Source organism: Argentina silus (genome assembly GCF_951799395.1).
Source record: "Argentina silus genome assembly, chromosome: 19".
Lineage (NCBI taxonomy): Eukaryota > Metazoa > Chordata > Actinopteri > Argentiniformes > Argentinidae > Argentina > Argentina silus.
Window position 1 is genome coordinate 10,136,994 of NC_139673.1, and position 14,490 is coordinate 10,151,483.

General features: G+C 45.3%; 1 protein-coding gene across 3 annotated transcripts in view; it reads left to right on the forward strand.

Moving 5' to 3' along the window:
- The first annotated feature begins 378 nt into the window (after positions 1-378).
- furina (furin (paired basic amino acid cleaving enzyme) a) overlaps positions 379-14,490 on the forward strand; it is a 69,530-nt gene continuing 55,418 nt past the window's right edge. Inside the window, exons 1-2 of one of the 3 annotated variants that reach the window (XM_083691406.1) lie at positions 379-515; positions 5,476-5,799. In XM_083691406.1, coding sequence (XP_083547532.1) covers positions 5,593-5,799 — 207 coding nt within the window. In that variant the 5' untranslated portion in view covers positions 379-515; positions 5,476-5,592. Of the gene's footprint in view, positions 516-695; positions 1,072-3,364; positions 3,484-5,475; positions 5,800-14,490 lie in introns of those variants that run through there. The other 2 variants (XM_083691407.1, XM_083691408.1) reach the window with 2 other exon arrangements.

Consider the following 14,490-nt stretch of genomic DNA (forward strand, 5'->3'; position numbering starts at 1 on the left):
AAGTATGCCTATTTTTTCCCAACGTCTTTGCCTTCTAGAACACTCCTGCAACATCTGGCGCTGAAGTTCTGAGTGGGTGCGAGCGCAAGTCAACAGAGGGGGGTCGGGTTATTTCCCATCTTTAACCTTATGGAGGAAATAAAATACTTGAGTGAATGTGTTTGCTTTACTTGAGTTGACTTCTACAAAGGGCAATTATAAAGCACATTCGCAATATCAGATTGAACAGCACGGATCACGCCAGTAGATGGCGATCGATGCTTTCAGTCCAGCGAAGTAGGTGTGTCCAAATTATGTGCACTTTAACATGCCTTCCTTCGTCATGACGTATTTCCTGGGGGGCTGTGTGGACCCCTCAGCTGTTTTGAGAGGGGGCACAATCATGTTTATTTATTTAATTCTACATTTTGTATAATGAACAATGCATTCTGGCCATTGCAAGAGACCGTGCGACTAATTCGTCTATCGAGCAAGCCTTGACGACGCGGGTAAACGAAGAATGTAAACGGAAACTGGTGAGCCTACAGAATACACCCTTTAAAGCTATTGGAAAGTTTCCCCTATATTTTGTGTTCTTGGGGGTGCTCGTGTGGAGTTGAAGTGATGTGTCTTGGTTCCTGGAAGAGGTCAGAATACTTATACAGCTCCAGTGAAGAGTGTGTGTCGCCTGTCGCCGATAGTCTCTATCCATAGCCCGACCGAGACAGGCTGTCCGTGTGTCCGCTTGAGGGGAATCGCCAACCAGGCTTACGTTAGATGAAACATGACGCCGTAGTTAGTGAACCCAGTGGTGGTTGTTGTTTTGTGGAGTGAGCTTGTTTGCAAATTCTATTACGATCAGCGACTCAGAACGATCAGAGGTATCGGGGAACGAGGATTGGACACACCGGGGAGAAATTGGGTGAAAGAGCGCGTCCTCTGGACAGAGACTCAGGCAGACAGGACTCAGCTACATTGTATCAAGTAGTTGTTGACTGATAACGCGGTACAGCGTTACTGAAATACCAGCAGGGAACGTCTTGAGTTCGAAGTCCATTGCTCAGCTGTATGCAGTTGTCAAGGTCGTTTGTGGTAAGTTATTATGATTGTAAGTTATTATCGCTTTTTCAGCAATATAACAATGTGATACTATTTTCACTATTTTGCATTTGTCTACATTCATGTTTCATGTAACGGGATGGTAGCCTACTTCTTGGTTTAGTGCAACGTCGGCTAACTTTTGCCCGTTGTTGAAGTATTTTTTTTTTTTCTGACTGGACGTTGGCTCCACTCAGTGTCTCATAAACATATGCCTATACATAATATACATATGCCTATACATAATAGTTTTATGTTTCAAGTTAGAAATTGTGATCCGACAGCTACAGTGGAGTCCCAAGAGAAGTCTTATAAGTATGACAGATGTGGGAACATCTGCATTTTCATGACAGCTAAGCAGCCTTTTTTTGACAGTGGATTTTGATGGCACAACGAAAGTATCTTTATTTTAAATACAGAGGGTTTGTAAAGAAAACAAGAGACAGTGGATTAAGACAGGTTTTTAGTTTTCTGCAAAACCCTTGGTCAGATGTTTGTGAAATGTAATAGGTCTCCTGTATGTTACTGAGCTATCACATTCAAGACAAAGTGATAATCATTTCAATGATGTTTGACCCCTTGTATCTCCCATTGAGAGGGATGACTCCAGGTTAGTCACATTGGCTTTCACTGTCGTCCAATTTGCCTTCTTGTCTGGGAAAAATGCAAATGATAATGCAAATTGTGCAAATAACCATTGTGTCCTAATGGCAGTTTGTTCTTGTTTGTGAGATGTGTTTTCCACTCCATCCTTTGGCCATGTTTTCATACAGTAGTTAAAGAGACCTGGTTGCTCTGGCAGGTGAACAATGCAGAGAAATTCTTACTTTGGCCACTGCAGCATAGTTTATCAATGATATCTTCTGTCAATGGCAAGTATAATTCCATCTAGGCTACAGTTTACGCCTGGTGAAATGATCACACTGAAGTGTAATATCTGGTTCCTAGTAAGTCTCTTGTGAACTTCATGCTAATTTCAGGCAGCGTTATGAAATGTATGATATCTTGCTGATTATTGATTCATATCTTATCCTATCTGTGATCACTTAGGGCAGCTTGATATTGTAGTTTCTGCCAAACTTGGACGTATGGTACCATTTACTCACTCATAAGCAGTGGCAGTAAGATGGCTGGCTTCCCACTGTCTCTTGTGAGCATTAAAATGGTTGAGCCTTTGTTATTCCATGGTGTATGGTTTTTATACTGACTTTAAACTTCAGGCTGAGCGGTTGAGCGCCCAGATGAGGTCACAAGGGGCGGGTGTACTTTGAGCCATGGGTGCCTGTGGACGTTAAAGGGAGGCTTTAGAAGGTGCACACCTCTGTCTGTGTGCTGCGTCTGCTTGAGTCCGGACTGCATCAGAATAGTGACAACAACATTCAGGAGCTCGAAGGTGAGCTGAACTTATCCTCTGGCTTTTTTCTCACTTTCTCGCTTTTTATGCATTCAGAGAAACCAGTGCCTGTTTATATTAAGGGGTTAAATTACCATTTCCTTAAAATGGGTTGTTTTCTGTTTGTAGCTTTTTAAACTGGAATATTTGGGTCTGTGCTGAGCTTTACAAACAAGTTGTTATGCCAACAGCTGATGATAATGATGATCAACCCGACCACAGGGTTTACAGGTTATTAGCCAATGCTAATCTGGACCTCTGCATTTAGTCTTTAACATCAGAAATAATTCCCTCATACATCTATTCATGAGAGCGAAGAAATGTCGGTGTTCCAAAAGAGAAGCAGCAGATTTCTTTCCCCAGTCTTACAGCAGAATCGTGTACAGACTGTCTAACGTGATGTTTGCTGCTCTGCTCTGATAGTGCTGGTTTTAGTTGACAGAGCAAAGTCTCAGCTCTGGAACCCATCTCGTAGTTTTGAGTGTGGCAGCCGCCTCAACATTCTGCTGCCCTGCTGGGTTCCATATGCACTGTGGTTATGGGCACAATGGGGCAGAATAATGTGTCTGAGCATGATTTAATGGCTTTCGTATGGTCTAAATGTTTCTCATTTCTGAGCTCAGGCTTTTTTGTTTTTTTTGCCAAAGAACCTTTTCCGTGAAACAAGTTATGTATCATTATTGTGGTATAATCGGCATTGTCACTTCCCTGTACACTATGTCCTGTAGAGCTGGTTGACTGTCATTCCTGGCATATTCCTGCTGTTGTTCCACAAAATTATACTTTACATGGAAAGTGGAAGTTGTTGTTGTGCTTCTCTCAGCTATAGCCTAGTATTATGACTGGTCATACTGTTGTTGGAAGTTCTTATGCTAGTATTTTCATGCTTTTGCATCTGTTTGTAGTGCTGTAGTTGAACTTTAGCCTACAGTCAGTGCTACCCGAATATATTTTACTTGGATATTTGAAACCCCCTACAACTCATTGAACACATTGAAGTTGCATCAGACATGGTCAGTACAACAGCAGAACAAGACATGACACAAAGTGGAAATGTTTCTGTCTGTTAGGCGAGCATGTTTTGTCTGGTACATTGAAATAGTAACTGTCTGGAGAAATGAAGATCTCTCTGACAGTGAAAAATGATTTTATAATACCACTCACTCACCCACACTGGATTTAACAGACTCTAGCAGTGACATTTGTAATTGATTTCGGTTGTGTTTGTTTTTTTCTATGTGAAACAGATGACCAGGCATGTCTAGTGAGGACAACCTTATAGATGGCTTATTCTCTGCAGTATATAATGTTATTTGTGATTTTTAAATGAAAAATGTAGTCATGAGAATGCCGTGACTCATTTAGGGATTTTCTTCCTCACACCCATAAAGTGTCTGAAATGTTTAAAGCCCTGTTGAAATCGTTTTGTTTTGGGGAATGACTCAATGAATTTCCAAGTATTTTGTGAGTAACAGATTGAGGAGATTTTAACTTCAGTAGTAACTCTGCCATGCTACTTAGTAACTCAGCCTGCTATTTTAAGATTTAATGGGTTGAATCCTCCAGGATTTGTACCCTCGCAGCTTCTCGTTTTGCATATTTTTTCCATCCAGCTCAATTTCACTGCTTTTGTATATAATTTCAGTACTGTATATCATTTTTTCAGCAGTATTGTAATTTGCATTCATTGGCTTTCAATTGCCAAAAGTGCTTCAAAGGGGAAGAGCCGTGCATGTTTTGAACATCTTCTGCTTTCAAGTTTCCTGTGTGCAGCTGAAGCTGGTGCCTCAAGGGTCCCACAGCCAGATCCCTATCTGTACCACAGGAGGTCTGCTGACTGGCTGAGACTGGCTGACTGCCTATGGCAAACTCTCCTCTTCATAGGGACCAGTGGAAAAACCTCCCTATCGTTCACTGTTTGACTCTCACCACAGCTCATTGATATATTTCCTTTTGAGTGAAACCTGAAATGGAAATAACATGTTATGTTCTATTGATAATGTCTTGGGTTGTTGGAGAACAGGCAGAGATAGTGTGCTGGTGCTGTAGCTTTGAGGAAAATTAAACAGTGCACTCTCAAAGCCTCATCTGCATTCTCTGATGTCTGTTGCAAATTCCCTAGTATTGCTTTGACTCATGACTTCCCACATAGTTGTGGCTAAGGAGCTCTAGGCTTGGCCAATGGTCTTATGATCCCTGTTCTTAATGCCCTTTACTTGGAATAGTTAGTCAGACGTGGTTATGCCATGTTACCCCAGAAGTCTAAACCTTATGAATATTAACCCTTTAGCTTACTGAAGGAGAGGATACCGGACTCTAGTGAGTTTACCATACATAACCGCTGCATAATGCATGGTGTGGCTGAGGAAAGGCAGGAAACGGCGGTAGTAGTACTGCTTACATTTGGTTTGAGGAAATGAATATATGAATTGATATGAATATGTCGACCTATGAATATTTGAATATTTAACTGACATGAATTTGTTGTTTGCTTTTCAGGCGCATCTCAAACACAACTGTTTAAGTTTGCCCCTCAGTTTGCATTTCTGTTTTTTGAATAGAGAAATGTAAGGCTTCTAAGGCTTTATTGAAATTGTTCCAGACTCGGTCAGATTGAATATGTTTCTTCCACTCAAAGTGGGCACAGTTTAACACGAATACACGTTTGATTGCCATAGTTTCCCTGAGAGGAGGAAGCAAAGAGCTAGGACTTCAAACGTAATTGAAGCCCATTGTTGGGCCTGTATTGTTTCCCTGTAAATTGTGACGACCTCATGGCGGTCGCCTCTCTCTTTGTAATTCTGTTGTTGTGGTGAGGATATGGCACTCACCCACATGGTATGATTCTGCTTCTGCTTCCTGACAAACAACTGCTTCGTGTTACATTTAGCTCTGACAGTCAAACACTTGCTCTGATGTTGTCTAATTGCTCTGCTGCAGAACAGTAACACTCTCTCTCCCTCTCTCTCTCCCCTTACTCTCCGTCCTCTCTCCTTCCCTCCTAGGTGACCAGTTTGCAGTGACTGTTCCCTACTGTCTCTCTACGCCCCTGTATGTACCCGGGGCAACGCCGGCCTTCCAGAGAGACTTTGTGCTCAGGGACTGTGCTGCACTAGGACCCCATGGCTCTGGGTCATCCACACTACACCATGGGCCCCAGGCTGGTGGAGCTGCTCCTGCTGGGGCCCCTGCTGCTCCTGTTGGTGTCTGGGCTCGGAGCAGCGCTGGGGGAGAAGGTGTTCACTAACACATGGGCCGTCCACATCTCCGGAGGAGCGGAAGAGGCTGACCGCATCGCTAGCAAACACGGCTTCATTAACCATGGTCATGTGAGTAGACACATGCTGCGCAGAGTTAAATGTCTGTGTCTGTGTACGTTTTCTGTCTGAAGTGAATAATGAGGGGATATCTGCTGAAGAAAGATTGTATTGTATCCAACCCCAAACTGCTTGTAATTATTATTAGACTTGAAAGTTGTCAGCCCCTGAGCCTCTCTAGACAAGAATAAATCATGTCATTGCTTCACTAAAGCAATACAAAAAAAGGATGATAGGTGGAGGTAACATGTTGTGCTCTGTGCTGGAGGGAGTCTTCCTTACAGAGACTATTAATGACTGTGTATCCGTCTATACCAGAGACCTGCTAACAGGCAGAGTACAGTTTACCTGACTGCAGCATTGCCTTTCTAGGTAAAGATGTCCTTCCTATAAGTCTCTCTTACCATGAGTGAATGCTCATCACCTCCATGCAAAGCAGAAAGCACTCACCTGGGATGTCTGTATTGAACAGGGAATGTCACTCAGCACTGTGCTTTTAGAAAAGTTGATTTTAGTGGAGGAAACTGATGAGGTCTACCATATGCTTCTTTGTTTGTGGTAAATAATGAACCATCCGAAAATGGCCTGCCTCACCCAACTGACATGCAAGCATTCTCAACGCTGCCATGCTTTTCAGTTTTTACTCAATGAAACATTGGACCGCCTTTTTTTCCCTGTGTTGGTCTTTCTTTGTCCCAGATGAAAGAGCAAGTCATGGTACATTTCATGTGGTGTTAACACAACTTTTTGAACTAGCTATCAGACACACCGCCCTCTACTCAATGCCCTGGATTGTGGCATTGTTTGAATTGTGTGTGTGTGTGTTCAGCATCGTTGTGTGTGTGTTTAGCGTAGTTGTGCGTGTGTGTCAGGGACAGATGATCCTACAGGAGTTTCCTGACCGGAACACCCTGTCAGAGGGAGTGGGTGGGGAGGACTTTGAACGGAGGATTGCACATTGCGGATGAGAGAAGACAAACATGCAGATACTATGAACAGCGTGAGGGTTTAGATTTCCACTCTTCCGCTCCTTCCATCCTTCCGTTTTGAGGACAGATCAATGAATAATTAAGCTCTCCTTGGTATAGTTTGTTGTCTGGGCTCAGCAGGAGGATGTAAAATAAATTAAACATTTCCTTTGTTTGCGTGCCATTATATTGTCTAGTTGCTCTGTCAGACGGTTGCACTGGGAGTGTGAAGGAGGGACTTCCTTTTTTTCCCCCTCATCCCTTTTCAAATGTAACTTTCATAGCTTCCTGGTTAGCCTGTATCTTCACTAGTCCACAAGGTCTTCATTGGCAGTCATTAATGTTGCATCTACTCATGGGATAGATTTGTGTGCATAAGAGAATGATTCTTCCTGTGTCATGAATAATATTATTCTGGTAGTTGTATTGTTCATTCCTGTAAAAGAAGTCGTTTCAGTACATAGGTGTTGATTGCTGCTGATTGTGTGACAAATTGCCCTGAGACTGTTTCCTGTAAAGGATGTGTTTTTTCTAAAGGTGTTTTTTATAATGACAGTCTTTGCAATAACGTTGATTTATCAAATAGTGATTTGAACCACAGGCCTTTTTTTGTTTTTAGTTTTTTTTGCTCAGGCAGACTCAATAAAGGCTGCAAATCCCAAAAAAATAAAATAAAATGGCTTCTGCTAACCCACTAGAAATGATGATGAAATAAGATTGCTTAATCCCGCTGGATACACAAATATTGTGAAAAATAACCGAGAAGCATTGTGAAATCGTTGTGTTTTAGCAAGCGAGCACAATGTTTTTTTGATTATTTCGAATATTTCGAGATGGCGTCCATGAACAGATTCCATTCTCAAGTACAGGAGGTTTATCTCCTGATAAACCTAACCCTCCTCCTCACATGGAGGAGGGGCAGTTCCTGTGTGGTGGTGTTGTGTGTCCTGCAGGCTGAGGTGGAGGTGACTGATTTGGGCTAAGAGCTTAATCAGACTGCCCTGCCAGTGAGACCCGTGACCTCAGACCTCACATGCCAATGTGGTAGTTGGGCTACTCTATACTCTCCCTGTCACACTCAAACCCTGTGGGTGTTTATCTTACAGACCCCCCCCCCCCCTCCCATCTCTGTCTCTTACACATGGACCTCTGATTCCCAGCATGAAATGGAGGTTCACTGACCCTGTTTCCCAGCATGCGATGGAGGTACAATGACCCTGTTTCCTAGCATTTGATGGAGGTGACAGCAATTGAACATTAAGCTAGGCTTCCCAGCCTCAGGCAGAGTTGGCCTCCTTGTCTCTCTGTATACAGATGGTTCTCCCTGTAGCTCCCACCACCTTCAGTGTGCATCAGTTTGTAATTAGAGGCCAGTACTCTGACAGCATTTTCTCACCCATCATCAGGAATGTTATTTATGCTTCAAAACACAGAGTGCAGACTAACGGGTGATCTTACTTGTACCCTTGGCCTGGGGTTTTCACTGTGATTACTAGTAAGCCTTAAACTATGTGTTGGCCATAGGGGAATAAGTCCAGACAGGACCATTAGAGACGCATTACTCACAGATTGTGTCCTGGAAACGGGGAGCTGTGTGTGGCCAGCTGGGCCTGTGTGACTGTTGAGAGCTTACTACATCTCAGAAAAGGGATGGAGACCTTATGGTGTTTTGAGCCAAAATGGAGGGGGAAAGGTAAGGTTTTGGGCCTCATTTATTTGACCTGAGCCAACTTCAGTTAAGCCTCATTGATCAGATCAGTAACTCTACTCGGCTAATGTGCTTTACTCTGACCCTTGGTCTGGCTGAGCGGCAATATTTTCTCTACATGGTTATACCTGGCCAAGCCCCAGACCCACAGCATTAAGGGACATGCTGTACTGACAACTCCTCAGCTTTTATAAGCTCTTGTCCTCCACTTAAATGCCGGCAGTTGGGAAATCGAGTTGAATATATAGTTACAGTTTTCTTTCACCGGCAGTGTGGCATTTGAGTCGTCTTAGACTTCTGAATAGCACTTGCATTGTCAGTCCCCCAAGGCTTTTCACAAGGAGTGTGATCCACTCCCCACACTCTTCAGACAGTAGTACTTGCTCAAAACAGGCTCAACAAAACCTTTCTTTAAATGCTTTCCTACTGTATGTGCTGTCTGCTTTTTATTGTCGTAATGCTGCTGTATCGTTCTAATCGTCGTTCTGTCGCCTAATGTTTAAGTACATAGCCGACATTATTTACAAAACGGTGGCGTTAATATGTGAGAGATTCTAAAATGTGTTTCTTGGAAACCAAGTTATGCTCTGAGCATTCACACTGCCAAGTCATTTGTGCATATTGGCATTGTAGTATAAGGTAGCACCACCTCTGAGAGGCAAACAGGAAAGCCACAGGGCTCTCTGCGCGACATAGGGGAAACCATTTCAACCACATATCTGGGTATTTAGATCAGCCACCCCATGCCTCTTCCTATCTTTCTGTGGGTTGGTGACGCACTACATGATCCCCCTAACCAAACCCTACCAGAAGGGAAAGGCCGTTCGCAGTGACATCAATTCTGTGACAGGGTGACATCAATCCTGTGACCTTAAAATTCCCAGTAAAGTGTCCCTGTAACGTTAAGCAGCCACTGCAGCTGCGTTTGTTTTGTGGACAAGGCCACAAAGTCCCATCAGGCAAGGTTGATGGCTTGATGGGCTGTTGAAGTGACGTGTGCAGTCCCCCCCCCCCCCCCCCCTCCCCCCCCCCTCCCTACCCCGGCCATATACACACAGAGCGCGCTCATTAAAAGTGCCCATTAGGGCAAGGAGAGATGACCAACCAAGCACTAATACAGGAAAAGAGAGAAGCAGAGAGACGTTCTGTACTGCCTGCCTTGCTGAATGAGGTGTGATGTAATAAATGAGATGATTTGAGTATGGTAATGAGGGGAGCAGTGATTAGATTTACGAGGGATGCTGGGAGGCCACCGTGAGGGGGATGGGGGTGGTGAACTTTTGTGTGTGTGTGTTCTCTTGGGTGTGTGTGTGCGTGTGTGGTTTGTGTGGTGTGTGTGTGTGTGTGTGTGTGTGTGTGTGTGTTCTCTTAGGTGTGTGTAGTCGTGTGTGTGTGTGTGTGTGTGTGTGTGTGTGTGTTGGGAGGGGGAGGAGGAGGAGTGCTACGTCTCTCTATATTGCTGGAGTCCTTCCAGGCTCCTCATCTCATTACCTTGTGGCACAGTGTGATTGTCTGTCTTATCGGGCTGTTAAAATGCCATAGGCCTACATACGGCACACAGCCGCATGAACACAGGCATTTCACAGCAATGGGTAAACCTCTTAAGGCAAACTACATGGAACGGTCACATCTGTTCAGGCAACAGAATATTATCTCTGCTCAGCATCTACTCATCATGCCATCTGTATTAACTTTGAAATGACATGCAACTGGATTTACGGTAATTATGACACAGAGAGATTGTTATTGCAATCAACAATTATGCCCCTGATGTAATGTTCAATGTTCCAAGTAATCTATGGCCAGTCATTGTAAGTCATTGCTGTAGAGCTGTGATCAAACAAAGCAGTGAAGCCACTCTGCCGCGCTCTAGGCTGATGCTTGCAAGGGTTCCAGTTCCCTGAGCAGAGTGGGTCTGGTGCGGTGTGGTCAGGATCGAATGGCATGTGGTCCCAGCTGTGGGTCCCGGGCCGCTTGGCCAGGCTGGTGTGTGTTGTGCAGGTTGGGTCCTGCAGGTGTATTGAAGAGAGGAGGCAGGGCAGGATCAGAGAGAGAGGCAGGGCAAGATCCAAGAGAGAGGCAGGGCAGGATCAGAGAGAGAGGCAGGGCAGGATCAGAGAGAGAGGCAGGGCAGGATCCGAGGCTGCAGCTGAAGGGGTTTTACGACCCTCTGATTGTCCAGAAAGACTCCTCCCCCTCCACCCCTCTACCTCTCCTCCACTTCACCCCTCGGACTCACCAGCTCTGAACCCTGCCTCGGGATTTATGGCTGAAATCTACTCTGATGTCTTAGTTCAAAACAGAACAAACTGTTTCTAAATTCTCTGTTTAAAAGCTTGCCTGTTCAAAGTGGATTTGATAAGTGGGGACGTCAGGACTTTATTTGTCTATTTGCATCCACGAGCACTCGGAGAATGCAGATGCAGCTGGTGTTTTTGAACTGTTCAGCTGTTTTGCCTACAAGCCGTGTGTCTGGCCTCCGGCCTCTCCTCTCCTCTCTGCTCTGCTCCGTCATGGCTGGAGCTCATAAAGCCTTCCATGTTTCTGATGAGGCTCCGAGTCGCAGTATTAAACCTGTCCCCAAACTGGAGTAGTGTGCTATTTCGGGGGGCAACTCGTCTTGTGTAGTTTACTGCTCCTGGCTTAATGGTCTCATCCCTCTCTTGTCCTCTTCTTGTGCTGATTAAAGACATCTATCCACATTGAATTACTGTCATTATGGACTGATTGAGTTGAAACCTCCCTTTTATGGCGTAGCTGACCTTTTGTCACCTTAATTGGGCTGCGCTAAGTCAACTGACTGAAGTTAAACACACCTGTCTCTTTCCAGCCACCCACACTGTTAATTGCCTGGAATGTCTTCTGGAAAGTTTTCTGTCATGAAAGAAATGCAAATACTCAATCCAGGTTTTTAGTGTTGCATATCAACCTTTGCTGTCTTATTTTATTTAATAACAAGATGATGTCTTTTGATTATTTATAGCCAGCTGTGGAGGCAAGGAAGCTTATTAATAAATGAATGCCTCATCGTTTCCTAAACATGCACTTCAAAGTGGATAAATCCAGCATTTCTCCGAACTGCGCTGCTTTCTTTCTTCAGAACACTGAGGTTTCTGTCACTAATGACGTTAGTATTTGAGTGGTTCTTGTGTTCAAAGGAGGGGGGGGAAGGCGTGAGAGTGCCAGTCTTGTTAGAGAAGGTCAGTGCCTCTCCCTTTTATGATTATTAAGACTAAAAGCTTCTAGCTCCTTCCACTGGTCCAGCATTGTATGAAGAGCTCTGAGAGCATCTACTGTTGTCACTGTGACCACAGCACACACCCCGGCTCCAAGCACATGCCCTCATGAAGATGGCCTATCTCTGCCATCAGATGAGCTGACCACAGACCAGTCAGTCTCTCTGTCTCTCTCTATGGCATTACTATGTGCCCCTAACCAGGGCCAATCATAGTGAGCCAAATGTCTTGTTAGAGGGTGTGTACAAGCTGCCATTGAAGATGAGAGGTCTGGCTGTGAGATGTAGGACAGGATATTGAAGTGTTGAGCTCTTTGATTCTCCATCTGTAGTTTTTGTTTTGGCTCCTTCTGGAGGCCTAGATTTTTCTGCTTTGTCTCTCTGATCTGTTTCCTCCTCCAAAGATCATTCTCATGCAAATGAATGTAGAAATCCTCCAGAAGCTCATATCTCTCAAACAGTTGATCTCTGGCATTGGGAGAAGGCGGAGAGTGTGAGTGCAGATTCTAGCTGTGCCAAATTACTGCTACTTCCAAATTGGCCCTCGGCGCTCTGTTGCTCCGAGCCAGAACTCACTGCACCTATTGTAAATCACCATGCCTGGTCAGAGGACAGCTGAACACTTTCTCCTCCACACACACACACAAAAACGCGCTCGCGCGTGTTCTTTGTTGGCTTATGTTGGCTTTGATGAATGGCTCTGCTAAAGATTCCCATGTCTCAAATCGGACAGAGGGGAATCTCGGAACGATATAAATATAATCCTGTTCATGGGAACTGTTTTGTGTAAATGTTTCCAAATCCTCAAGTCTCCACGAGCTGCTGGGTCCCAGTGATAAATCATCTCTGACCCTTTTGTGTGACACTGATGCGCTCTCTAGTCCCCCAAAATGTTCCATTGTACGGCAAATGTGAAACAGAAAACCTCAGGTCCCCGAATAGGAGGCCAGATTCTGAGCTCATAATTGGCCCCCGGGGGGTTGAAGCGATTGGCTGCAAAGCAATGAGAGAGGAAGTGATTGGCTGAGAGGCGATGGGGAGGAAGCGGCGTGCTGAGCTTTGAGAGGAGGCGCTCTGTAGGATCAGCTCAGCTCCGTACAGGTGCTTCCTCTCGCCGCAGCACTGGGTCGCCTCCTGAACACAACCAAACACGACCGCTCCTCTCAACCCCCCACCCCCACCTCCACCTCCACTCACACACACCCTATCATAACCTTCCTCTTTCATTAAACCACTCTCAAGCACACACACTCATCTCAGCTTCCCTCTCCTCCCCCTTCCCCTATAAACACAAGTGCTCTCCCATGACTTGGTTTCCTTGAAATACTGCTCCAGCTGTTTGTATATACACTATGTGTGATGAAGTGGAATGTCCCTACCGGTCTTCCAGCTCCCTTGACTCTAAAGTGTGTTGCAAACACACATTTAGCTATAGATCTCCTTCTGGTAAATATTGCATCATGGTTTATGGTGTTTTGTAAGAGATGGTGCAGTTGTGTAATAGCCATATCAAACTTTAACAGGCCAGCGTCTGTGTGGCGGACTCTGCTCTGGCATACTTAGGCCAATGAGAGCTGACGGGTCTAACGGAGCGTGCAGCTCTATACGGCGGGTGCGCCTCTTAGAGACGCCGTGGCTTTGAAGTGTGGTAATGATACCACTGTCTGAACCCTGGAGGTCACCTCCTTTGAACATTCCCACAACGGTTGGGCCATCATCTGTAGAGGAATACATCCTCCATCTCTGTTCCGCTTAGCAGAATACCTTGTTGCACTGCACTGGCTTCGGTGTTGTTATCTAGAAAGGAGTGCTTCCCATCCTCCCGTCTGCCACTCTGCTGCTGCGGACCTAGAACCGTCTTGTGGCAGTCGGCGATTTCTGTGTTAATGAACTGCAGAGATTGGCTCGTCTTCCCTCCCTGTGCTCTGGAGAATCGTTGAGAGAAAGAGAGTGAGCAAGAGAACCGAGCAGATGAAAGCGGATAGCAAGCACTATCATCCTGGAAGAAAAGATGAATCAAAGACGTTTCCCTTAGAAGCTGTCGAGTACAAATCAACCTCCTCACTCGATATGTCTCCATAAACCCTTCAATAGCAGTTACTCAACAACCCATGTTCATAAATAAGATCAACCCCAACCGCACGTCTGCGTTGACGGCACAAATACGTTGAGCAAGCAGAAAGTCTTTAGTTGATGTCATCCAGTGGTGTATATGCTCTTTGTTTTCCTGTGGCTCGGATGGTGGTGTGCCAGCGTGTAGGCGGTACGCAGTTGTTGAGTTGAGTCTGAGTTGAAGATGAGGCGTGCTTGTGGTTTTCAGGTTTCTGGACAGGGCTTCAGTTAAGATCACATTTACATCAGATCAAATGAATGATCTCTCAGACTCTCCAAAACCATCTTCATCAAGACCCATGAGAACAGAACAGGCAGTAGCCATGGGAAACGCCCTGAGTTGCAACAACAGCTCTTGTGTGGCGGTGCTCAAGGAGACATGACCTGAGTTGGTATGACGTAAATGTCTGGACTGAGCCAGATCCGGCCGCACCCTGACTCCCAAACAAAAACATTTATCCTGAAACTGATGAGCAGTAAAAGGCCAGCCAGTCAGCAGGCGTCTGTCTGGAACCTACAGCAGAGGAGTGGACACCCAGATCGCCAGCGGCCAGGGGCCCTGGGAACCCCAGTCATAGCCTCCTAGTCTGGCTCTGTCATTCCCCTGCGCTGCTCTCCCCCAGGAGAGGGGTGGGGGCTGGGGGCTGGGGGCTGGGGGCTGGGATGGAGGGGAGGTGAAC